The sequence below is a fragment of the Cucurbita pepo genome, chromosome LG08 (assembly GCF_002806865.2).
Source record: "Cucurbita pepo subsp. pepo cultivar mu-cu-16 chromosome LG08, ASM280686v2, whole genome shotgun sequence".
Classification (NCBI taxonomy): Eukaryota; Viridiplantae; Streptophyta; class Magnoliopsida; order Cucurbitales; family Cucurbitaceae; genus Cucurbita; species Cucurbita pepo.
The window spans coordinates 5,797,420-5,820,898 of NC_036645.1; the positions used below are offsets into that span (position 1 = coordinate 5,797,420).

The 23,479-nt window shown below is 33.8% G+C and overlaps 3 protein-coding genes across 11 annotated transcripts in view; 2 read left to right on the top strand and 1 right to left on the bottom strand.

Moving 5' to 3' along the window:
• The window catches only part of LOC111800371 (O-fucosyltransferase 29-like), a 12,077-nt gene extending 3,790 nt beyond the window's left edge, over positions 1 to 8,287 (bottom strand). The window contains exons 1-6 of the mRNA XM_023684029.1: positions 7,509 to 8,287; positions 7,293 to 7,383; positions 6,258 to 6,334; positions 5,430 to 5,518; positions 5,146 to 5,335; positions 4,661 to 4,842 (exon numbers count right to left, since the gene is read on the bottom strand). Of these exons, the coding sequence (XP_023539797.1) occupies positions 4,661 to 4,842; positions 5,146 to 5,335; positions 5,430 to 5,518; positions 6,258 to 6,334; positions 7,293 to 7,383; positions 7,509 to 7,781 (902 nt within the window). The 5' untranslated portion in view covers positions 7,782 to 8,287. The remainder of the gene's footprint in view (positions 1 to 4,660; positions 4,843 to 5,145; positions 5,336 to 5,429; positions 5,519 to 6,257; positions 6,335 to 7,292; positions 7,384 to 7,508) is intronic.
• A 4,682-nt stretch (positions 8,288 to 12,969) lies between these two features.
• Positions 12,970 to 17,709, top strand: LOC111799595 (protein NUCLEAR FUSION DEFECTIVE 6, chloroplastic/mitochondrial-like). Of its 8 annotated transcripts, none has more exons than XR_002815867.1 (5): positions 15,095 to 15,309; positions 15,400 to 15,581; positions 16,148 to 16,236; positions 16,831 to 16,872; positions 17,286 to 17,709. XR_002815867.1 is itself a non-coding variant. In XM_023682992.1 (4 exons), the coding sequence occupies exons 1-4, from the start codon at positions 13,030 to 13,032 to the stop codon at positions 17,309 to 17,311; spliced, it is 300 nt and encodes a 99-aa protein (XP_023538760.1). In that variant the 5' UTR covers positions 12,970 to 13,029; the 3' UTR covers positions 17,312 to 17,709. The 8 variants fall into 8 exon arrangements, 4 of the variants coding, with proteins under 4 accessions (XP_023538760.1, XP_023538761.1, XP_023538762.1 ...); XR_002815869.1 differs by having other exon boundaries at positions 15,400 to 15,518; XM_023682992.1 differs by lacking the exons at positions 15,095 to 15,309; positions 16,148 to 16,236; positions 16,831 to 16,872 and adding exons at positions 12,970 to 13,184; positions 13,275 to 13,363 and having other exon boundaries at positions 15,489 to 15,518.
• Positions 17,710 to 19,346: 1,637 nt separating this feature from the next.
• LOC111800949 (WAT1-related protein At5g47470-like) lies at positions 19,347 to 21,185 on the top strand. 2 transcript variants are annotated; one of them, XM_023684881.1, is made up of 8 exons: positions 19,347 to 19,596; positions 19,697 to 19,762; positions 19,844 to 19,960; positions 20,036 to 20,270; positions 20,354 to 20,515; positions 20,612 to 20,763; positions 20,869 to 20,960; positions 21,132 to 21,185. In XM_023684881.1, exons 1-8 carry the CDS (start codon positions 19,424 to 19,426, stop codon positions 21,137 to 21,139), a joined length of 1,005 nt encoding a protein of 334 aa, XP_023540649.1. In that variant the 5' UTR covers positions 19,347 to 19,423; the 3' UTR covers positions 21,140 to 21,185. The 2 variants fall into 2 exon arrangements, with proteins under 2 accessions (XP_023540649.1, XP_023540648.1); XM_023684880.1 differs by lacking the exon at positions 21,132 to 21,185 and having other exon boundaries at positions 20,869 to 21,118.
• Positions 21,186 to 23,479: the final 2,294 nt, after the last annotated feature.

Here is a 23,479-nt window from a genome sequence, read left to right on the forward strand (position 1 = left end):
TTTTTTTTTTTTTTTTTTTTTTTTTTTTTTTTGCTTTTTATCCTTTTTCTTTACAAGAAACAACTTCTCGTTGATATACTAAAAAGGATTAAAAGGTCAAACGAGATAAACTCCCAAAGGAAGCCAAAGGGAGTGAAAAAGAAAAATTAAAAATAACAAAGACAACCATGAACAAGAAATTTTTGTGGACCGAATAAAACAAATCCCTATAGAAAAAAAATGACTATTATTGACTTTTGCTACCATCTTGAGAAACTTGAGAAAACTGTGAGTGCCTACTAAATTTGTTGTCAGTTTTTACTTTGATAGGAATAGAATTTGAATTGGACGGATAATCAACTGAAGAAGAGGTGAGAAATTAATAGGGGATGAGACTCCTACCATCATCTTGAAAAATTAATCCAAAAGTGTTTGCGAATGAACCTTCAATATTAATATATAAAAAAAATTCTCCATAGGCTACAAGTCTAATTCCACGCTGCCCATGCTGACTATTGATGCCACATTAGAGTCATCCATCCAAGCAATGATGTGGGGTGACCTACACGCAGAGGGGTCTTTTTCTGGATGAAAAATTCCCCTTTCAAATGTTATTTCTGAATCACCGATAGAACCTTTAGACAGAGTGCAAGGATTAAGAGAACCTTGTTGTGTGGGCTCAATTAATGTTTTATTTCGAATGGTTATTTTCTTAAGTGGAGGGGCCAAAAGACTTGAACAAGATTTCTTCAATTGTACCTAAACTAAACTTAGAATTCCACAAAATGGTTGAAATCAAAGAGTCACCCCCTTTTTCCGAGAATAAAACAAGGAATAAATTTCAGTAAAACAATTCTTAACTTCTTGAACACTTAGAAGGCTTGTTGAGTCAGAGAACAAATAAGGGGGCCTTGAAAAGGAGCCTTTTCCTTCCTTACTAACACTTGGATCATTAGTAGTCACAACTGAATTTGAATCATTATCAAGAATAGGGACGAAGGCACCATTAAAAACCTCTGAGACTCTCGGATGTATCAACAAAGCTGGATACATTAATTCCCTTTAATAAACCCGTTGAAGATGGTTGTTTACTTTGTTCATTATCATTAATAGTGTTTTGTTTTTTTATGATGAGAGATAGATTCATCCATAAATGTTGCCATTAGAGAAAGTATTTCTAGCCTAATTAACTCTTGATTTTATTGTGTTGGTGACCACAAGGATCTATTTATTTATTTTATTTCAATGTGGGCAGATGAACAATCGAGAAGATTAAGGGTTTGTGAGAAGATAACGACCAAACCCCTTGGCTGTTTTCCAACTGCTTCAAAGACGTGTTTCTTTGAATAGATCAAAGGTAAGTTTGATAGTGAAATCCAACCATTATAGCCCTTCGGGTAAATAATGTTTTTCATTGGACCAATTTCCAACTTTAAGTGATAATCCCCAATTAATTTTCATTTTTTCATTGAATAGTAATCCAAAATCATCACCAATACCCTTCAACAACACTACAGCCAAGAAGAGGTTGATGATTAATTGGTTCAAGATAATGTTCGAGAATTCGATGAATTTCGTTCCAAGAATTGTGAGCATAAGATTTTGAGACCACAAAGAGATTGCTAAAATCAACTTCTACCACTTCTTTTCTTTGCTCACCCGTACGGTAGAAGAAATTTGAAACTTTACTTGGGGCTAAATTAAGGAATTGCCATTGCCCGGAACAACCTTTGAATGTGTCCTTTCTGACTCAACATAACTTCAACTAGAACTCACCATTTCCTTGCGAATTATATTAAACAATTGTTGTTGTGAAGGCTCCTTAGAAGAAAGTATTCCATCCCCCCCCCCCCCCCCCCNAACCTCGTCATCCTTCCTTATTTGGACAAACTGGAATACTGAGTCTCTTCCTAACCCCTGTGGAAGGCAAAACAACACTTACAAGAAACCATCCTTGTTGAGACCTGAACTTAAATAAACAAAAAAAATCAGAGGAATCTCTATCTTTCTTGAGGAATTTAGAAGTAATCGGCATATGCAAAAGATCGAACAAAAAACTCTCAAACAAAGGGAGATGGGAGAGGGATAAAGGGAATAGTTGTTTAAATGTCATATCTTCAACAAAAATTACTTCCTTCTCTCTCCAAAAATAGAAAAACGCATGATAAGAGAAAGATTCTAAGCAAAATATCAATCCACTAAGATTTCAAAAAATATTGGACTAAAAACTAATAACTTGAGTTGAACAGACGGAAAAACAAATTCTGCCAATGAATGTAGACTAGAAAACCAGGCTACAAAACAAGTTTCTATGGTTGTACCACTCTCGATATGCACTGCATAGAATTTTCTTCCTAGCCAAAAATTCATGTTATAGAAGTTGTCCCTTCGGGCATTGCAATACTCTAACTAGACAGAGAAAGATTCTTACTGGGGAGCAAGACTTGGGATTTTTTGGATGATAGTTCCTTGACTTCTGAGCTAAATCTCTACTGCTATGGAAACCAAAATTGAGGCCACAGAAGCTTAAGTTCGACTTCTGAGGAAACTCCTTCTGGGCAAAAGTATCAACAGGAGCATCAGGTACGCTAATATTAACAGATCTTCACATCTGTAAACAACCAAAGGATCCACTTCTGGGAAGACAATTGGGTAGGAGACAGATCTTTTGCAGCACGTTTTCCAATGCAGTCTCTTTAAAGAAAGAGTCTTTTGTTGCAGAATGTTTGGACAACATTGATTAAACTTGGAATTTAGGCCTCAGAATAGGTATTTTTTACTGGGAACTTCACAGTAAGAGATAGGTTATCAGAAGGATTGAACCCTTTCGAACGAGGTTGGTACAGATAAAATTAGATAGAGTATAGACCCATCTGCTGTTTTCTCTAGTAAATTTGCCTTCCTCCACACCAGGAAAAGCAGTGGATTGAAAGGTCCTTTGAAAACTTAATTTGGAAGTTAAGTTCCAAAGTCGGTGAAACTATTTCTTTGGACCAGTAGCTATAGAAATTTGAACATGACTGAAACGCTGCAAAGAAAATCCCCAAATTGGCCCTCTCCCCCTCAATATATCGTTTGTGATTGGATGACTGAATGTTTGAGAGGCACATCTTTTCGGGGAAAAGCTAAAACTTTGTGGTGTTGGACAACGAGAGCGCTCCTTTGGCTCACGTGAAAAGAAAGAAGCCAGTGGATCTTTGAAGAAAAATCAGTTAAAGTGGATATTTTTTGAGCTAATGTACCATAACAATTTGTTGGTGGATTTCAAACCACAAAAGATTATTATGTAATTAATCTTCTCAGAATATCTTCGAATGGGAAGGCTTTCTTGTACATAGCTCTTTGTGGGGTGGGGGTCCTCTTCCCTGGCCCTTGGGTTGTTCTTTTTGCGATTAAAACAAGGGCTTGTCACTTTAAAAAATGATCCAGGGTGTGTATTGAAGAGTAATGACGAAAATTTTATTTTCTCTTGATGGTTTCTTAAGAGATCCATACTGAAGATTCTTCCTTGATGTTTTGCGGGTTTTGGAAGGTTTTGAAGGGCTTGCATTAGTCTAATAACTCTTTCAATGCAAGAAGTGTTTCTTTACTGCAGAGCTATAATTTTGTTTGTTTTGCTAGTTGTTTTTCGTTGTTTTATTCTCGTGTATTTTTAGGCTTATTTCTTCTTGTATTGTCTTTTTTTGTTCCCATTGGGAACTTGTATCCTTGAACTTTTTCCTTCCTTTTTATACGTTAATGAAAATCTTTTTTCTTTTTTTTTTTCTTTTTTTTTTTTTTTTGTTAACAAAAATTAATGAAGATAGAATCCTCCAACAACTTCACATAACAGAAATGCGTTCATTGACAAAGATCTAGAGGAGGAAATTTACATGAATTTTTCTAACAGGGCAAACAAACAAAAGTAGAAAGTACGCTCACTTAAAAATCCTTTATGATTCTTTCGGGTGGAATCTTGATATATGTGTGTTGTGCTGCGTCAGTTAAGCAACAGACGCTTTCCAAAACCTAGGGGCCATTCTAAATGTGGATGTAATTCAGTGCTCTCCCCAGACGTTTGTGTGATGCACAAATGAAATGGGGAGTCTATCAATCATCTTTCCATTCATTGCTCATTTTTTTAGGAAGGCTTGGTAAATTTCATTCACGTAAGAATAAAATGATTATAGCTTCTCATCCAAGAAAACGTCTACGGAACAATAGTTTTTTAATCCAATTCAACCAACTATTGCTCAAAGATCTGTAATCATCTACCTCCAAACTGTATAAAATCCCATCATAAAAATGCAAAAGGGGAAAATATCAAAATCATTTATCACGCCAGAAATCGTCAGCTACTAAAAGAATGACACTAAAACAACATATGTCACAGTTCACTTCCCATTTTCTCACAGTATCTGTAGCAAGGGCCAAGTTTTGTCTTTTTCCGTTGGTTTTTTTTTTTTTTTTTTTTTTTTTTTTTTTTTTTTTTTNGACATTCAAGAGATCAATGAAACATATAATCATAGCCCTCCAATTAGCCAAAATATCATTGAGAGAATAAACGAGTGCCAAGTTTCTATAAAATAATTGCTAGAAGACCAATGCTGCAAGTACAGGACAACAATAGTAGGAAGAAGTGCTAAGTAACATTTTGCAAAATATAGGAACAAAATTCTGAATAGAGTAAGTAAGAGTAAACCTCAAGTGAATGGCAATGTAACGTTTTGCCATATTTCTCATTCTCTTCACAAGTCTGTGACCGAGATCTTCTATAGGTTTTACGAATCTCAAAGCATGATAATTAGCCCGACAACGCAACTTCTGTAGCTCTTCATCAAGCATATTTGAAAGTCTATAATCAAACTTTGTCAACTGGACAACCTGCAAATTCACATCAATGAATTTCACCCCTTTGGAAAATGACCTCAAACTGAAATTCAACATGGCAAGAGATAATCTGCAACACTGATATTTTATTGTCACCACAATAAATTCCAACACTAGTACCCCATGGTTGAAAGCATGTGGCTTTTAAATAGAAATATCTTGAAGTGGCATGCACAAAATTACTTGTCAAAGACAATGTACGTAACAATTAATTACCCTAAAAATTTTAATTAAAAAATACTTTTTAAAGAAAAATAGCTCTGAATGCATCAGCAAAATGTTGGAGAAGGGCCTTACACGTCTCCTTAAAAGTATAGGCAAAACTTGATCAAGATAGTATTCAGGCTCTGACTTTCTAGGGACACGCATAGTATAGGGAGGTTTCTCCATGGCACGCATGACTTTATCGGGAACTCTTTTCACAATAGTCACATCGTTTGAGAGGGAGGAAATGAACAGACCAACATCAAAAATGTTGACAAAGTCACTGCATACCAAGACAGTTTTGCATTAACAATTACTATAATTAAAAATAGAAAAAGGTTAAAGCTTCAATGCAAGGGTCATTCATCTTTAATTACCTATCGTCCTTCCAATAGGAATGATGATCTAATTCAGGTACCACAAGTGTAGCATTAAGGATCCGTGCAACTGCCACAGCATCTGTTATCTAAGAAAAAGAAATACATCCACATCAATTCGAAGATAATAAAAATTTTGGAACAATTTAGGAAAATTTTGACACAAGAATCTTTTGGAACCTGATGTTGATGAACAAAGATGACAACTCAATCATGATAAGGTAAAAGAATTTAGGGCTCGTTATGTATGAAACCTAGATTTTGTTCTATGTTTTCTAATTCACTGAGTTCGATAAATATATATTTGGTAGACGTGTTTTCAAGAATTGTTTCCAGGTTCTACGATCCAGATAGTGAAAATTCTAAAAACAACATTTATGTTTCCATTGTACCAAAAAAGATAAAACTTCAATAAAGATGGTATTTTGTGTTATAAACTCAATTTATTTTTGTTAAGTTAAGAAAAATGTATAATATAATATATTATAAGTTATAAGATATTGTAAAATAATAATTATAAAAAAATTATAACAAAAAAAATATGTATATAAATTAATTAATAATGGTTTAATTCAACCTAATATTTAGTTTTCCAGCTACAACTAGTTTCATGGTCTATAAATATATTATAGAACGAATTTTGAATCATTGTTTAAACTGGAATCCAATTTCTAAATCTACAATCAAACACATATTTGAAAACATGAAATACAACTTTGTTTCATTGATTCCATTTTTAGATTGGCTGACCCTTAATTAGCCATTAGATTTTCCCTTCTACACTCCGACATAAAATTGTAACAGAAAGAAAGAAAGAAAACCACTTACTCCTGTTCTCTGCTGATTCAAGCCTCCACTCGTAGCGATAAGCAAGTAGCCATTCGAAGACTTCTCACTAACAGCAGCTGAATTTCAAATCACAGTATTAGCGATAAGCAAGTACACTCCGACATCAGATTCTAGACATATCGAAGGAATGAATCATGTAGGCATAAAGCAATAAGCAAGTAGCCATTTGAAGACTTCTCGCTAACAGCAGCTGAATTTCAAATCACAGTATTAGCAATAAGCAAGTACACTCCGACATCAGATTCTAGACATATCAAAGGAATGAATCGTGTATGTAGGTATGCACTGAGAAGTTTAAAGAGTGCCAATTTGGCAGTTAAGCAGACTAACCTTTCTTTTGATAAGAAACCAAGATTTCATGGAAAAGAAAGGAAGTAAGGAACTGACTGTCAAATGCTAACCAACTGATTAACTAATTATTAGCAACTGAACCAACAACCATGCTATAGATCGAGGAGTCTAAATTCTTAATACAATCCATTCAATTTTAAATTTGAAAAAAGTATCTAAAGCTAGATGTTCTTTGAAAAAGTTTTGCACTGAAGCGCACGACAAAAAGGTTAGTAGGCAGTTAAAGTAGTTGCAAAAATATCTAATTAGAGAGGAAGGAAACGTAAATAGGCGATTCTTGGTAAGAAGTAATCTTCCTAACATGTTGAACGAAGAGTTTTAAGAACAAAAACTTGGGTGGCATGAAGATAGCCATACAAGAAGAAAAAACATTAGCGTCCTGTTTCTGTTGGTCTATTCAACTAGTACCAAATAAAATGAGGAATGAGGAAATAATAGAGGTGTTAAGCCAGCACTCCAAAATACCCCACGAAATCAAGAAAAATATAGTCAAGAAGAAATAAAACCTTAACTACAAGCCATAATAGGAGTTTAAGTTTTTGCACTTGACATCTTCAGGTAACCAAAATTTTTCAAATGAGATCACAAAATGTATAAACTATTCAAAATTACAAAAGCAATGCCAAAATCCTACAGAGAGCGATGGTAACCATGTTAACTTACAACCAAAACGTGGGCTTCTTTTGCTGCATCCATAATAGTTCTTCGAAAGCTTAGACTCCCAGATATTGATCGGCCTATGACGAGCTCCCTCCTGAAAATTCAGATCAATGATGAACTTCAATGAACTGTCGGCCAACAAACCCCCTCTTCTAAAGAGTAAAACCCACACAATTTCCCACAGCATTTAACGTGTAAGGATAAACAAACTACAATTACCAGCGCCGAGTAGAGCCTCTGGTTGACTAAGTGCTGAGAGTACCATTCAAGATCAGAAGCAACATGACCCGTAAACAACGAAATTAAACCTAACGCAAAGAGCATCAAACCACACAACATCGACCATGAAAACGTCGCCTTCCTCTGCGCCGACGTTGATCTCGACAGTACATTCTTGCTACTAACAGCATAACCTTTCCCACTATCCTGCGGCTGTAACAGAGCCAGGTTCCCTGATATCAAGCTAAACCTCCAAGCTTTCACCACGCCCATTCAAACCCACCTCCAGCCTAATTACACAAGCCTAATAACACCAATACCCATACTCGAACCAAATGTTCTGAGTTTACGAAGAATGCGAGAAAGAAAAGAAAAAAAAAAACAAAACAAAAACGTAACCGATTGGGGACGACAATAATGCAAACAATGTTGATGCAAATGCGAGCGCGAGGGCGTGGAAACTAGGGCTCTGTGGCCGTTAAACTTCAAGTAGAAACCCTAGAAATCGTGATCGGCCTGAACAGAGCGTGTGATTGAATCGGAGCAGAGAAAATGGGGGAGGAGAAATGGGATTTACAGAGGAGAATTGAAATTGTTGAAGACGAAGAGAAGAGATTAAAGGGACGGAGAGATGAGATGAGAGTGAAAATGGCGGAAAGAGAAATGGAGATTTATGCGAAGGCGATCAATGACTGAAAATGGGAAGAAAGAGAGAATTTTTCAGTCCGGCTAATAAGGAAACCCGATGCCCGATGAAGATCACTCACCTGACTGACGGCAGTCCAATTTTGCCGACGCCCTTCTGGGAGTTTCCATTTTATATGAGGGCAAATTTGACATTTCATTCCTTTTTTTTTTTCCAATTTCATTTTTTTATTAAATTGCAAATTTAGAATTATTCTCTATATTTATTAAATAGTCGAATTATATAGACGGGACTATTTATAATAATTTTATGATGATAGGAAAATCTTAATTTCCTTAATTGTTCAAATTTATAATTTAATTTAATACATTTAATAAATGCAAAATTATAAGTTTGGTAAAATAAATTATACTAAATTATATAAAATATCATAAGGTAAATTTCAATTAGGTCGGCCTATAAAGGCGTGTTTAGCAATGTTTTGAAGTGTGAAGTCATATCAAGTCATTGTTATTTTGTATTTGACTAGAGGCAATTGAGGAGCAACTTTTGTTGAAATAAGCGTGAGAATGTGAGAGATACATTTGGTAAACATTTTGTTTATACTGATTGGCTACCACTCGTGGATGCAAGAGAATTTATTCTCTCGACCACGTAAATTTTTGTGTCTATTTGTTTAATTTATGCTAGTGGGTGTATGAGTGTGATTGATATTGCTTTCGCTTCCGCTACAACGATTTGTATCAGAGTATTTTGGTTGTGGCATTCCGCTACAACATTTGGGTATCAATGCATTTTTTGTTATGACATTCCGCTACAAGAATTGGGTATTAAAGCATTGAAGGTTGTGGTTATTCGGCACAACAAGTGGTATCAGAGCATTTGAAGGTTGTGGTATCATTACGACTCAAGAAATGGTATCAGAGCATTTGAAGATTGTGGGATCGGCGCACAACAAGTGGTATTAGAGCATTTTTGTTGTGGCATTCCGCTGCAACAATTGGGTATTAGAGCATTGAAGGTTGTGGCATTTCAGCACAATAATTGGTATCAGAGCATTTGAAGGTTGTGGCATCGGCGCACAGCAAGTGGTATTAGAGCATTTTTATTATGGCATTCCGCTACAACAATTGGGTATTAGAGCATTGAAGGTTGTGGCATTTCGGCACAACAAGTGGTATCAAAGCATTTGAAGGTTGTGGTATCAAAGCATTTGAAGGTTTGTGGCATCATTGTGGCACAACAAATAGTATCAGAGCATTTGAAAGTTGTGGCATCGGCGCACCACAAGTGGTATCAGAGCATTTTTGTTGTGGCACTCCGCTACAACAATTGGATATCAAGCATTTAAAGGTTGTGGCATTTGGGTACAACAAGTGGTATATGAGCTTCCGGTTGTGGTATTTGGGGTATTGTGAAAGACTTAACCTCATGGATGTGCTATGATATCAATTGTTGTTTATATAATGCCGCAACAAAAAATACTAATACACAATTGTTGTACCGGAAGCGGAAGCAAAATCGACTATACTCACACACCCACAAACATAAATTAAACAAACCTACACAAAGATTTACGTGGTCCGAAGAGAATAAATTCCCCCTATATCCACTGGTGGTGGTCAATCGCTATAACTAAAGTCTTTAGACGTGTATCTCTCGTACTCTCATACTAAGAGTCTCTCTTACCAAAGTTCCTCCCAATTGTGTATCGCAGATACAAAATAACAATGACCAAAAATAAATAAGAATTATGACAACTCAATCTCATACCATTTACATCAATTACAACTTATATCTTAACGGTTATTGATCATCTAATAAATAAATTATTTCTGATCATACTTATATTTAACCGTGGTTATGTTTTGAATATCTGAAATTACATTTAACTATCGCAAACTAATACTTATATTTAAATATTTATGAATTTAATATATTTTGAAATTTAGTACATTGAAATTCTCGTGTAGTGCCCATATCTTAAGAATGAAAAAATGAAAAAAAAAAAAAAAAAAAAAAAAAAAAAAAAAAAAANGTTAGTGCTTGACAATTTGTAATTCAAACTTCGAACGAGTCATTATAGTTATATAAAATTGTTCGATGCAATATTACCAACTCAAATTCTAACGTTGTTATGATTTGATTTATTTACCTCGAGTTACAATCACTCAATTTTATTTAAAAAAATAAAATATAAAAATGAATAAGAACAAAACAAACTCAAAATTAAAAATAAAATTTAGACAACCATCAGGAGAATTTCAACCTTTTTCATAAAATTAAAAATTAAAAATTAAAAAATAATAATAAAAGGACAATTTTCATTCATTAATTTACTTTTATTTTCATTAAGCTTGAGTTTCTAGCTGCAACTTTATTTTTTAAAAAGCAAAAGTTAGTCATGATTATGATTCCTTTCCATAAAGCTAAATTTTATACGTTTTTTCTTTTATTAATTACAATTTATTCTTTAAAAAGATCCGGCTCCTAAAAAAGGTAGTGGCCATGATCGAAAAATGTCATGATACAGATTTTCGTACTAGTTAGAGAATTTAAGGAGAAATGTCAGTATTAATTTTTGTCATGGTTTGTCTGATGAGTCCCGAATCAAGTTCGAGAAATGGGCGAGCTAGGTCTCTAGTGGAATACACCACAATTATTGGATACGTTGTGTTTTACCGTGCTTATGTTGTGAGCCTCGAAGATCGAGGGAAGATCCTACGAAACTACAAAGACATCCAAAAATGAATATATTTTTTAATTTAAATTACGAGAAAAATAATCACAATATATTTGTTAAGAATGAGAAATAGAATTTGATCGAATGTATGTAATCATTCTTAACATGGTATCAGAGCATCGATCTTGACATTCTTAAATATCAAAATTTTCCTCTTGAGTTAGGGTTTGGTATTAGACCTACAACCAAACCCTAACTTAATCAGTCTTTACGTCACAATCTGCAATATGATTGTGACTCAAGTAAGTCATCGAGGACGATGACTAAGTTAAGTGGGGGAGAATGTCACAACCATACTATGAAGAGAGTAGGTTGTGACCCTCACGCCATGACAAGCAAAGGGGCGTCCCTCAAGAGATGCCCATCTGGCCATATGCGAGCCAATATAGAAGAGTGTCATGATGCGATCGAGGAGGACGATGCATCATCCAACACACCACCAAGCGCAGCAATTCATCAACTAACTCAATCAGTCTTTACAACTGCAGTTCATCAACTAACTCAATCAGTGAAGCCTTTACAGCCACGATCATCCATCGTGATAAGTCCAATCCAGTATCACAATAACCCCAACTTCCTACTTTCAATAGCTTCCAAACCATGTCATTGCTTCCGAATCTCAATTATTCTTAACAATATTTAATGCGTGTAGATAGTGGAGATAGTTGCATTCATGACAATAGATTGGTATCTTCTTCTAGAAATAATCCGTTTTTAAAAAAATAAAAAATAATTTCTCCAGAAAATAATTTATTTTAAAACAAATTATTTTAATCCACGTGAATGAACCCAAGTAATTATATATTAACCAATGATTATTCAAAATTGTAAGGTCTATATTTTTTTAAAATAAAAATAATTATTTCTCTATATAATATGACTTCCGGAGAACGCAAAGAGGCTCCCACGTTCAAATCAATTTTAATCTGATTAATATAAAATTTAAAATTTAATATAGTCGAATATTTCAAATATATATTCTTTTTATAGTTATTTAATTTTATATGAATGGAAATGTCATTTTCACGTCTTAAAGTAAATAATAATAATAACAGAATAGATATGCTACGTAACAATATTTAAGTCGAATATAAGTAAAGGTAAAACGAATAAATATTTTGACATTGTAGTTAAGAACATGTTTGAGAGTAATTTTGAAATAATTAAAATTATTTTTTATGTGATAATTTTTTTTAAAATATATCTTTAATTATTTAAAATAGAGATATTCACGAGCGAAGACGGAAAGTCTTCCCCGTCCCCAACCCTACCGCCTATTTCATTTCATATCTCCGTAAAATTTGTCGCTTATTTTTTCATAATTTATTATTACTCTTTAAAAAGATAAGGTATTTTTAAAGTTTTATTTATCAATATAATATTTATTAAAAAAATTGTTAAAAATTCTTAATAAATCAATACATTTCTTAAGAAAATATAAACATAATTTTTAAAAATTTAAATGTTAATATTACACGCTTTAGCAATTAAAAAAATCCACAATGTAATCTTTCGTTTAAATATTACCACTAGAGTCTCAAAATTAATTATTATTTTTTTCAATATAGTAAAAAAAACGTGTATATATATATATTCAACTTGGATGAACTTACTACTTAGATGCTTTCGGCAGTTATCCGCTCCACATTTGGCTACCTAGTGTTTATCGTGAGCACAATAACTAGTACACTAGAGGTGCGTCCCTTCCGGTCCTCTCGTACTAGGAAAAGGTCCTCTCAATACTCTAATGCCCACACGGAATATGGATCGAACTGTCTCACGACATTCTAAACCCAGTTCACGCAGAACAATAATATAATAAAGAAATGTTCTTGATTCTGTCTCTCAGTCACGTCCAAACAAATCCTAATTCTAGTAGAATCAACATCTCTAACTAAAATTTTTTTATTATCATATGAAAATTGAATTAATATTAGCCATATAAAACAAAATGGTTTCAGGGCCTTGAATGTAAAGCCCAATTGAAGGCGACTCAGCCCAGCCCATTTCTCTCTGTAAATAAATAAATAAATAAATAAAATCAAATTTATTTTATTACAGTTTCTAAAACCCTTAACCCCTTCAGTTCAGTCGTGTCCAGTAGAATTTCCAGATCTCCTCTTTTTTCTTTCATGGCTTCTGCTTGCCGAAGAATTGCGAGCAGAATCTCCCAATCTTCCTTCAGAACACTTCTCCGTACAGCTTCTCCGGCCAAATCTCCATCTTCTTCGTTCCCTCTGCCGCCTAAATCCTCTGCACCTTCCGTTAGCCGATTCTCTCTCGCCAGGTATTTCTCTTTATCCTTTTATTTCTCCTTGTTTCTGTAAATTATGTCGTTGCACTTCTTTATTTTTCTGATTGGTTCTACTTCTGCTAGGTCTCCGTCGGAGCTGGGATGCGTTCAATCGCTTTTGCCTTTTCACAACGCGGTTGCTGGAGCGAGAATGATTTCCTGTCTGAGCACAAATTCATTTTTTTTTTTTTTTTTTTTTTTTTTTTTTTTTTTTTTTTTTTTTTTTTTTTTTTTTTTTTTGACGTTCTTTCTGGCATAAATTGGTACAATTATAGTTTAGAAGTTTAGAGTACTGGATTGCTACTGATGCTTTAGGAAGTTTTTGGTCAACTTGTATAAAAATGGAAGTCAAACTGAAGCTAGATCGTTTATAAGTTGACCATTCCAGGAAGAGAAACCATCCTAGTTTTGGTTCTCCCTTTTTTGGTTTCTTTCTTTATTGGTTTCAACTTTTGTACCCCAGTTCAACTGGTCTTTGTCTCAAGTAAAATTAATTACTAGAACAATAAGGAGAGAATGAATGGAATGACTTTGGTTCTTGACTGGGGACCTTGAAACTGACTGGAGTATTTGGTTCCTGCAGGCACATAATAGCAATTGTCAATATGCTTGAAAGAAATAGATTGGAAGTTTGTGGAGCTTTCCTATTATGGTGCAGTATATCGATATCAAGTATGAAACTAATTATCTCATAGTAGCCCTAAAATGTCGAAGATATTCAGATTCCTATTATTATAACTTGCAAGGAACTAATGATCTGTCAGCGATGGCTCGTTACCACTTTTAATTACCATATAAAAAATGGAACTGTTACATACTCTCTATTCAGCAGTAGTCATTTCCTGAATCTTTAAATCTTAAGAGTCTCCTATGGAAAACTTTTGACTTGAAAAGTCGGTTACCAAATTTAAGAGAACGGAATGACAGATTGGGTTTCCCCATAAATCAGCTTTATGTCTGCAATCTAGTTCTCATCATCCTGAAGAAAACTATCTCGACAAGAATCTATTCAGTTCTCATGGAGTTCATGATGTTAGAATAAGGGGATGATCCAGTCTATAGTTTAGTTAATTCCGTTATATGAACTAACCGTTGTTTGTTTTATGAACGGCATCATTTTTGCTTACAATAATTGTGTGTAGCGAGCTTAAAAGATTGTACCTTCGAAGTTATGGCTCACAAATACTCTTATGATTGTTCTTATCATTCAACCCATTAATTTCTTTTATNTAAAAATTCTTAATAAATCAATACATTTCTTAAGAAAATATAAACATAATTTTTAAAAATTTAAATGTTAATATTACACGCTTTAGCAATTAAAAAAATCCACAATGTAATCTTTCGTTTAAATATTACCACTAGAGTCTCAAAATTAATTATTATTTTTTTCAATATAGTAAAAAAAACGTGTATATATATATATTCAACTTGGATGAACTTACTACTTAGATGCTTTCGGCAGTTATCCGCTCCACATTTGGCTACCTAGTGTTTATCGTGAGCACAATAACTAGTACACTAGAGGTGCGTCCCTTCCGGTCCTCTCGTACTAGGAAAAGGTCCTCTCAATACTCTAATGCCCACACGGAATATGGATCGAACTGTCTCACGACATTCTAAACCCAGTTCACGCAGAACAATAATATAATAAAGAAATGTTCTTGATTCTGTCTCTCAGTCACGTCCAAACAAATCCTAATTCTAGTAGAATCAACATCTCTAACTAAAATTTTTTTATTATCATATGAAAATTGAATTAATATTAGCCATATAAAACAAAATGGTTTCAGGGCCTTGAATGTAAAGCCCAATTGAAGGCGACTCAGCCCAGCCCATTTCTCTCTGTAAATAAATAAATAAATAAATAAAATCAAATTTATTTTATTACAGTTTCTAAAACCCTTAACCCCTTCAGTTCAGTCGTGTCCAGTAGAATTTCCAGATCTCCTCTTTTTTCTTTCATGGCTTCTGCTTGCCGAAGAATTGCGAGCAGAATCTCCCAATCTTCCTTCAGAACACTTCTCCGTACAGCTTCTCCGGCCAAATCTCCATCTTCTTCGTTCCCTCTGCCGCCTAAATCCTCTGCACCTTCCGTTAGCCGATTCTCTCTCGCCAGGTATTTCTCTTTATCCTTTTATTTCTCCTTGTTTCTGTAAATTATGTCGTTGCACTTCTTTATTTTTCTGATTGGTTCTACTTCTGCTAGGTCTCCGTCGGAGCTGGGATGCGTTCAATCGCTTTTGCCTTTTCACAACGCGGTTGCTGGAGCGAGAATGATTTCCTGTCTGAGCACAAATTCGAGGAGTTGTCGTGCGCTTTCTCAGGGTACTACTCTCTGCTGACCCTCTCCTGGCATCTAACATGAAATATTCTACTTTCTTTTGAATTGTGAGTAGCTTTTTTATGCATTACCTGTAGACTTTTCCTTTTCTTGCTCTGCAATTGTATGTCAGTATTTTTGTGATGGCATCTTCTGATTTTTGTTGTAGTTTTCATTGGTGCATTGCTCCGCAAATCGTGCACATTGTGTATGAAGTATCAACCATGTTCCATGATCTTACAATTTAATGTTTTTTTTTTTTTTTTTTTTTTTTTTTTTTTTTTTTTTTTTTTTTTNCTTTCTGGCATAAATTGGTACAATTATAGTTTAGAAGTTTAGAGTACTGGATTGCTACTGATGCTTTAGGAAGTTTTTGGTCAACTTGTATAAAAATGGAAGTCAAACTGAAGCTAGATCGTTTATAAGTTGACCATTCCAGGAAGAGAAACCATCCTAGTTTTGGTTCTCCCTTTTTTGGTTTCTTTCTTTATTGGTTTCAACTTTTGTACCCCAGTTCAACTGGTCTTTGTCTCAAGTAAAATTAATTACTAGAACAATAAGGAGAGAATGAATGGAATGACTTTGGTTCTTGACTGGGGACCTTGAAACTGACTGGAGTATTTGGTTCCTGCAGGCACATAATAGCAATTGTCAATATGCTTGAAAGAAATAGATTGGAAGTTTGTGGAGCTTTCCTATTATGGTGCAGTATATCGATATCAAGTATGAAACTAATTATCTCATAGTAGCCCTAAAATGTCGAAGATATTCAGATTCCTATTATTATAACTTGCAAGGAACTAATGATCTGTCAGCGATGGCTCGTTACCACTTTTAATTACCATATAAAAAATGGAACTGTTACATACTCTCTATTCAGCAGTAGTCATTTCCTGAATCTTTAAATCTTAAGAGTCTCCTATGGAAAACTTTTGACTTGAAAAGTCGGTTACCAAATTTAAGAGAACGGAATGACAGATTGGGTTTCCCCATAAATCAGCTTTATGTCTGCAATCTAGTTCTCATCATCCTGAAGAAAACTATCTCGACAAGAATCTATTCAGTTCTCATGGAGTTCATGATGTTAGAATAAGGGGATGATCCAGTCTATAGTTTAGTTAATTCCGTTATATGAACTAACCGTTGTTTGTTTTATGAACGGCATCATTTTTGCTTACAATAATTGTGTGTAGCGAGCTTAAAAGATTGTACCTTCGAAGTTATGGCTCACAAATACTCTTATGATTGTTCTTATCATTCAACCCATTAATTTCTTTTATCAAATAATCTATATGACCTAACTTCTCATTGCCCCAGATGCATTTGATGGTACGTGAGACATATTTGCTGTTTTTGAAGGTGGGCCAGTCACGCTATACTTCACTAATCTAGAAATGTCACTTCTGAGGGATGTGTAAAGGTTCCATAGATGTTAGTTCTTGGTGCTTTTGGTTTGCACATTTAATGATGCCCATATCATACTCCTTTAGTTCTGTGCCAAGCAAACCTTGACTATTCTCGTTACTAATCTTACGGGACGACTATCTAACTCGAGAAAAATCCATATTACTTAAGGATCATATATCAGTTGGCATTGTTGACAATAATTTATGGATTGTTTTTGTTACTGTAGAACTAGATTGCCGCATCAGTTTTCTTGAATGAGATATGAAATGAATCATATTGCATTTTGGACTCCATTCCTGCTCTATCTATTACTTACATTCGTAGCATATCTTCCTTATTTTTGTACTTGTATTCTGTGGCTGCAGAGCTAGGTTTATCCGTTCCAAGGTGACTTAATTGGGCAGATCACTGCAGTGACAAAGGGATGTCAGCAATGGCTTAGTGGATTTCTTTTAAGTACTATGACCAATTCTGCTCAATTTGTTTAACTAATTTTGATTATTCCATATTCAGAATATGTTGAACTAAGAATATAGTGATTCTAGTTCTCATGGCAACTCGGTAAACAATATTTTTCGCCATTGTTGTGGGTCATAAATGTTTGATCTGTGTCATAGATAAGTATGTTTCTTATTTATTGAGATACACATCATATTATTTTCTTTTGACTTCCATGGAAAACAATATATCTTGTAAAACAATGGCGGCTGTTTTTCTTACTACTAGAACAAGCAGCCTACAAAATGATGAATGGCATACTTTGTACTATGAGCTTAAGAGATTATAACACCAAGGGTTGGGAAAATTTTGCATTGAAATCTTGTACAATCATTGGCCAGTATATTGTCATTCATGATCTTAGTTCTGTTAATGGGTTCCTTTTAAAATCATCAATGTCATCTGTATGGGAAATCTTCAAAGCTTATGCAAAAGGAAAAAGAATCTATAATCATCTGCAGCTCCCAATTTGATTACTTTCTGCTACCTCTGCCAGTTTTAAATCCCTACGAGCGACACAGGCACCCCAAAAGAGCTCGCCGAACCGATCCACTCGAACCACCCTCTGGTTTGTGTATTTGCCCTTTTCTATATACATCCCCCTATTTGTCCCATCGGCCCAACCATAGTTCAACAATGCTCAGTAGTTGGTTTGATACCATAATCCTCAATTGTTTGTTTGTTTGTTTGAAGTACTGCATCATGATCTGATCTCCCATTGGTAGAATGCTTAGAAATGTGATGCTATCAGGTTTTACATCTTTCATCTAATGGCATTTAGTAACATGCTAAGAAATGTGATGCTATCAGGTTTTACATCTTTCATCCTATTGGCATTTAGTAGAATGCTAATAAATGTGATGCTATCAGGTTTTACATCTTTCATCCTATTGGCATTTAGTAGAATGCTAATAAATGTGATGCTATCAGGTTTTACATCTTTGGGCAAGCATTCATTCGCCCACGTGTATAGATCAACAGACCCACTCAAATGCTTGAAAATGTGAATAGATGCATCTTATCCTTTTAACGCAGTGTATTCTAAGATGGAAGTATTTGGCCCATCCATCTTTGACAGAATTGTATAATTTTATCTACATGGTTAAATAAGTTATGAACTACCTCAAGAAATTACATTACACGACCTTACCCATCACCTATCATGATTAGAGATACCTACATGGTTAACTAAATTATGAACACCTTAAGAAATTACATTACACGACCTTACCCATCATGATTAGAGATGTTCATTTAACTGCCTCAAACGAGTCGGCAATTCTTATTTATACGGAGAATAAGGAGATGGTCGGAGGAAATTTCTTTCTATTAACTAAGCAGGGTTGTCCCCATCTTCGTCCCTAACACTAACCTTGCCAAAATCCTCACCCTGCTCTGTCTTGCTCATTTTTATGTCCAACATTATATTATATTTTTGCTTATGAAATATTATTAGATATTTTTTTAAGAATATATATTAGATGGAAAAAGAATTATTAGGGAACCTGATCCTCGTTAACTTTACTCTAAGAAATTCCTGTCTTCGTCCTTACAATATAAAATGGGAATTTTATGAGATAAGAATTGAAATAGAAAGCCAAACATCTCTCGAGAAGAGACTAAGACTACTAATTATAGTTCGTCGAGAAGAGACTAAGACTACTAATTATAGTTGGTCGAGACGGAGAGAATATAGGTAACCAAAAAAAGCTCAAATGGGTGAGAAGCAAATTCAATTCACCCAACAATTCCCAATCCTTTTGGGAGACATTGCTAATATAAGCAAGGAAAACGGACATCCTTGACTGTTGGGAAGAAAACAAAAAGAACAGCAAGGAAAAAGCGAAGAAAATAACTGCAAAAATTGATTGGAAAGCGAAGGCTTTTCAAGAACAAACACAATGAGAAACCATGGAAGAACAGAAAAGGAAGCTTTAAAAAGGCATACACAAAATTTTCTTCTGTGATTTCTGTTTGGAGGAAGAGAAAGAGAAAGAGAAAATCAATGGAAGACTTTGGTATCATGTCTGGGTTGGTGGCCGTGCAGTTTGTGTATGCAGGGAACTCTGTTTTCATGAGCTTTCTCATGTCTTTAAGCATTGATCCATTAACTCTCATCATCTTCACAACCTTCTTCACTTTTCTCATTGTCTCTCCCGTTGCTGTTTATTTCGAACGGTTCGTCTTCTCTCTCGTTCGATAACGATTTTGTTTTTTTGCTCGATAAAACCACATTTTAAATGGTTATCAAACGAGGCTTTGTTCACGGGTTTTGCAGGTCGAATTGGCCGACCAAACTTAGTCTAAAGTTGATAACTCAGATTCTTCTCATATCCTTTGGAGGGTAAGCAAGAATTCTCAATTTTCATACCATTTTTAGGTTCTTTAGCTATGAAATGTGCTTGAATTATTGTAACATTTGCAGGGTTACATTGTTTCAGTCCCTTTTTCTTAAAGGAATACAGCTAACTTCGCCTTCGGTAGCGACTGCGATGCCGAATCTCGCCCCGGGACTCATTTTTGTTATTGCTTGGATCTTTAGGTACATTGAATTAACTTTCTGTTCGTTATCGAGTTTTTTCGTGTTCAATAATAAGAGACAGTTTCATTGATGCAGATTAGAAAAGGTTCGGCTAAGTTGTATCTATAGCAAGATCAAGCTTTTAGGTACATTTCTCTGTGTGATAGGCGCATTCACCATGAGTATAATGCACAGCACTTTGTCGGATGCAGCTGCAAATGATAATGTCGGACGACGTCTGACGGATCAAGCGTTTGATGAACAAAAGATCGTCGGTTGCGTGTATCTTGTCTCGGCGGTAGTCGTTTTGTCTAGCGTAGTTGTTCTTCAGGTATGTCAACTATTATTGCACATATCTTGTGATGATCGACAAGATCCACTTTTCGAGATTTTGAATCATGTGACGTTCGACAGGCATCGACACTAGGAGATTTCCCGACACCGATGTCGTTGTGTGCGATAACGTCGCTCGTTGGAGTGCTCATAACCGTAGTTATACACATATCTCTATATCAGAAACTTGAAATTGGTTGGTCATATCTGAGTGTTGAAAAGTTGATAGCCTATTGTGTTCTAGTAAGCAGCATTCAATTCTGTGGTATTTTAAGATCATTCTTAGTACATATTGGGTGCATATTGATGTATGTTTTTACAAATGTTGGTGACGAGAAGAGCGGAACCGTTAGCGGGGCTTGCGTGAGCTTCAACGGGTGGGCGATGAAGAAACGAGGGCCCGTTTTGGTGTCGATGTTTAGTCCGATTGGAACCGTTTGCTCACTCGTTCTCTCAGTTTTCACCTTGGGAGAACCCATCAAGATTGGAAGGTAAATTGTTACCGTTTTTGATTGTCGTTATCGTTGTCGCCGTCATCGTCATCGTGGTTAAGCAGGCGTTTGGAGCATAATGTTGATATTTGGCTATGGTTGCAGCCTTGTTGGTATGTTCCTCATGTTCACCGGGCTCTACTTCGTGCTATGGGCGAAACGGAAGGAAGGTTATGCCAACCGAAACCGCCCCGAGAGTGAGTTCGACATCGACGAGCCTCTTTTAAGTTGAATTTGAATGAAATACATGATATGTTTTGTGTTAGGCATAGAAAGATTCACAGATTTTTGTGTGAAAAAGCTTTAGATTCTGAATGAAACAATTTCAAAATGAAGAGTTCCAACATTTTGATCATTAACTTTTGCAGAAGCTTGATCACCTTTGGATGTTTTGTAAGAAGATCAGTTCAGCAACACATCAGATTTTTTTTTTTTTTTTTTTTTTTTTTTTTTTTTTTTTTTTTTTTTTTTTTTTTTTTTTTTTTTTTTTTTTTTTTTTTTTTTTTTTTTTTTTTTTTTTNTTGTTAGCTGCTCTACACTTCTTGTTCTTATTGTTATGTCAGAAAAAGTAAAATCATGATATTCATTTGTAGTGAGATATAAAATTATGATTTGGGCTCGAGATTCTTTCATGCACAAAGTTCTATTTTGGGTCGTAACAATTTTGTAATCTTTGGGTCTCGTTAGAATATAACATTGAATAATAAGCTCATTTACCTCCTAGTAAGTCTAAACCTATCCATAATTGTTATAGAATACACATATATGCTTAAAAGAATTATACTCGTATATGCTTGAAGAAAACTAACCTAAATCGAGTTGAAATGGTTGAAAATCACTTGAACCAATTAAAATTTTCGATGAGCGGTTGCATTGACTATAACTCGAAAAATAAATGAGAAATAGTAAGTTCGAGAGAGTTTGAGAACATCGAGAGGGGAAGGGAAAGAAATACGAGAAGGAAGAGAGGAAGGAGAAGAGTTTAAATAAAGTAAATGTAAAGACTTAATTTTCTACTTAATAATGTCGCTATTATATGCTTGACATAATTTTTTTATTTTTATTTTTTTGCAAAAACATTCATTTAAAACAATTTCATAAAGCGATGTTATAGACTTGTACGTTTACATAAGGGTCTTAAAACAACACAAACGAAAATATTCAAAGCAAATTAACCTATTTGGTTGGCCTTAATCAGAGTTCTTTCTAATATTCGAATTGACTTGACTTTATCGGGCGAAGTTGCTTCACCCCATTTTGAACATTGACTTAATTGATTTAGTAAGATTGAATCCATTAATTTAATTTTATTTAAATTGAGAAAACGAGTATCATACTAACCTTAAACCCTTTTTATAAGATCAAAATCAGCTTTGGGAGAGATCGGTACTAAAAACTAAAATCCCAGTTTCACCATTCGTCATGAAAATTCCAACAAAATCTTCTCATAAACACATCCAGAAATCTCCTTAATGTGGAAGTGCCAGAATTCTTTCCGATTAAACGATCGAATAGAGCTCTGTGTGGACACGTAAAACTTTGCAGAAACGAAGGGAAAGAAGGTGGAAGATGTTTAAATGTCGGAATTGTGGTGAAGTGTTTGGTTCAATAGCAACCAAAGTACAAAGATGTAATTACAGTTGAAGATTGTTAGGATGAGTCACATTGGCTAATTTTAGGGAATTAAATACTATCTCTATTGATACTAAACTTCATGGGGAAGCTCTTATGCTCAAACTCGATGGATAAAACAAAAAATTTAATCTAACACAATTTCTAATCGTTTAAAATTTATTAATAAAGTAATCAAATTGTTAAAAGTAATTAAAAAAATATATAAAATATATTAAGAATATGGATTTGCCAGAGTGGTACTTTATACTAAGAGACTCACATCCGAGTTTGATGCAAGGCAAATATGTGTTTCTTTTTATTAGTTTGTTTAATTTCACATATATATAGATATATATATATATATATATAAATAAAGCATTAGAAACATTTTTTATATATAATTTATATATATTTTTATTTGTTTTAATAGTTTAAGTTATGAGTTTCTTTTTATTTTTTATTTTTTTAATAGTTTAAGATATGAGTTTCTTTTTATTATTTTGTTTAATTTCATATATATATATATATATTATAAATAATAGAGCATTAAAAATATTTTTAATCATAATTTTTATATCTAATTTATAATAATAACAGACCATTAGAAACATTTTTTATCCTAATTTATATATTTAATTTATATATAATAACAAAGCATTAGAAACATTTTTATATCATAATTTATATATATTTTTATTTTTTTAATAGTTTAGAATACGTATTTCTTTTTATTATTTTGTTTAATTTCATATATATATATATAGAATAAAGCATTACTAACATTTTTATATCTATAATTTATATATAATAATAAAGCATTAAAAACATTTTTATATCATAATTTACATATATTTTTATTTTTTTAATAGTTTAGAATTCAAAGTCAAGATAATAAGCATATATCAATTAAAATATTTTTTTATATTTGTTATACATCGTACCTTTAAATTAATTATAATCCAACGAAAGATTTTTATTTTTATTTTTGTTTAAACTAATTATAATAAAATATAGAATTAAGTTGTGAAAAATTTTGGGTCGAATATTTTTTATTTTTGTTATATACCATACTTTTCAACTAATTACAATCTAACCCGCGAAA

Excerpts from the sequence above, each read along its gene's own strand:
- LOC111799595 (XM_023682992.1), top strand. The coding sequence starts at position 13,030 with ATGGCTTCTGCTTGCCGAAGAATTGCGAGCAGAATCTCCCAATCTTCC. Across the intron at positions 13,185-13,274 it reads AGCCGATTCTCTCTCGCCAG|GTCTCCGTCGGAGCTGGGAT; the intron begins GTATTTCTCTTT and ends TACTTCTGCTAG. Across the intron at positions 13,364-15,488 it reads GATTTCCTGTCTGAGCACAA|ATTCGAGGAGTTGTCGTGCG; the intron begins ATTCATTTTTTT and ends GTCTGAGCACAA.
- LOC111800949 (XM_023684880.1), top strand. The coding sequence starts at position 19,424 with ATGGAAGACTTTGGTATCATGTCTGGGTTGGTGGCCGTGCAGTTTGTG. Across the intron at positions 19,763-19,843 it reads CTTCTCATATCCTTTGGAGG|GGTTACATTGTTTCAGTCCC; the intron begins GTAAGCAAGAAT and ends TAACATTTGCAG. Across the intron at positions 20,516-20,611 it reads TGATAGCCTATTGTGTTCTA|AGCGGAACCGTTAGCGGGGC; the intron begins GTAAGCAGCATT and ends GGTGACGAGAAG.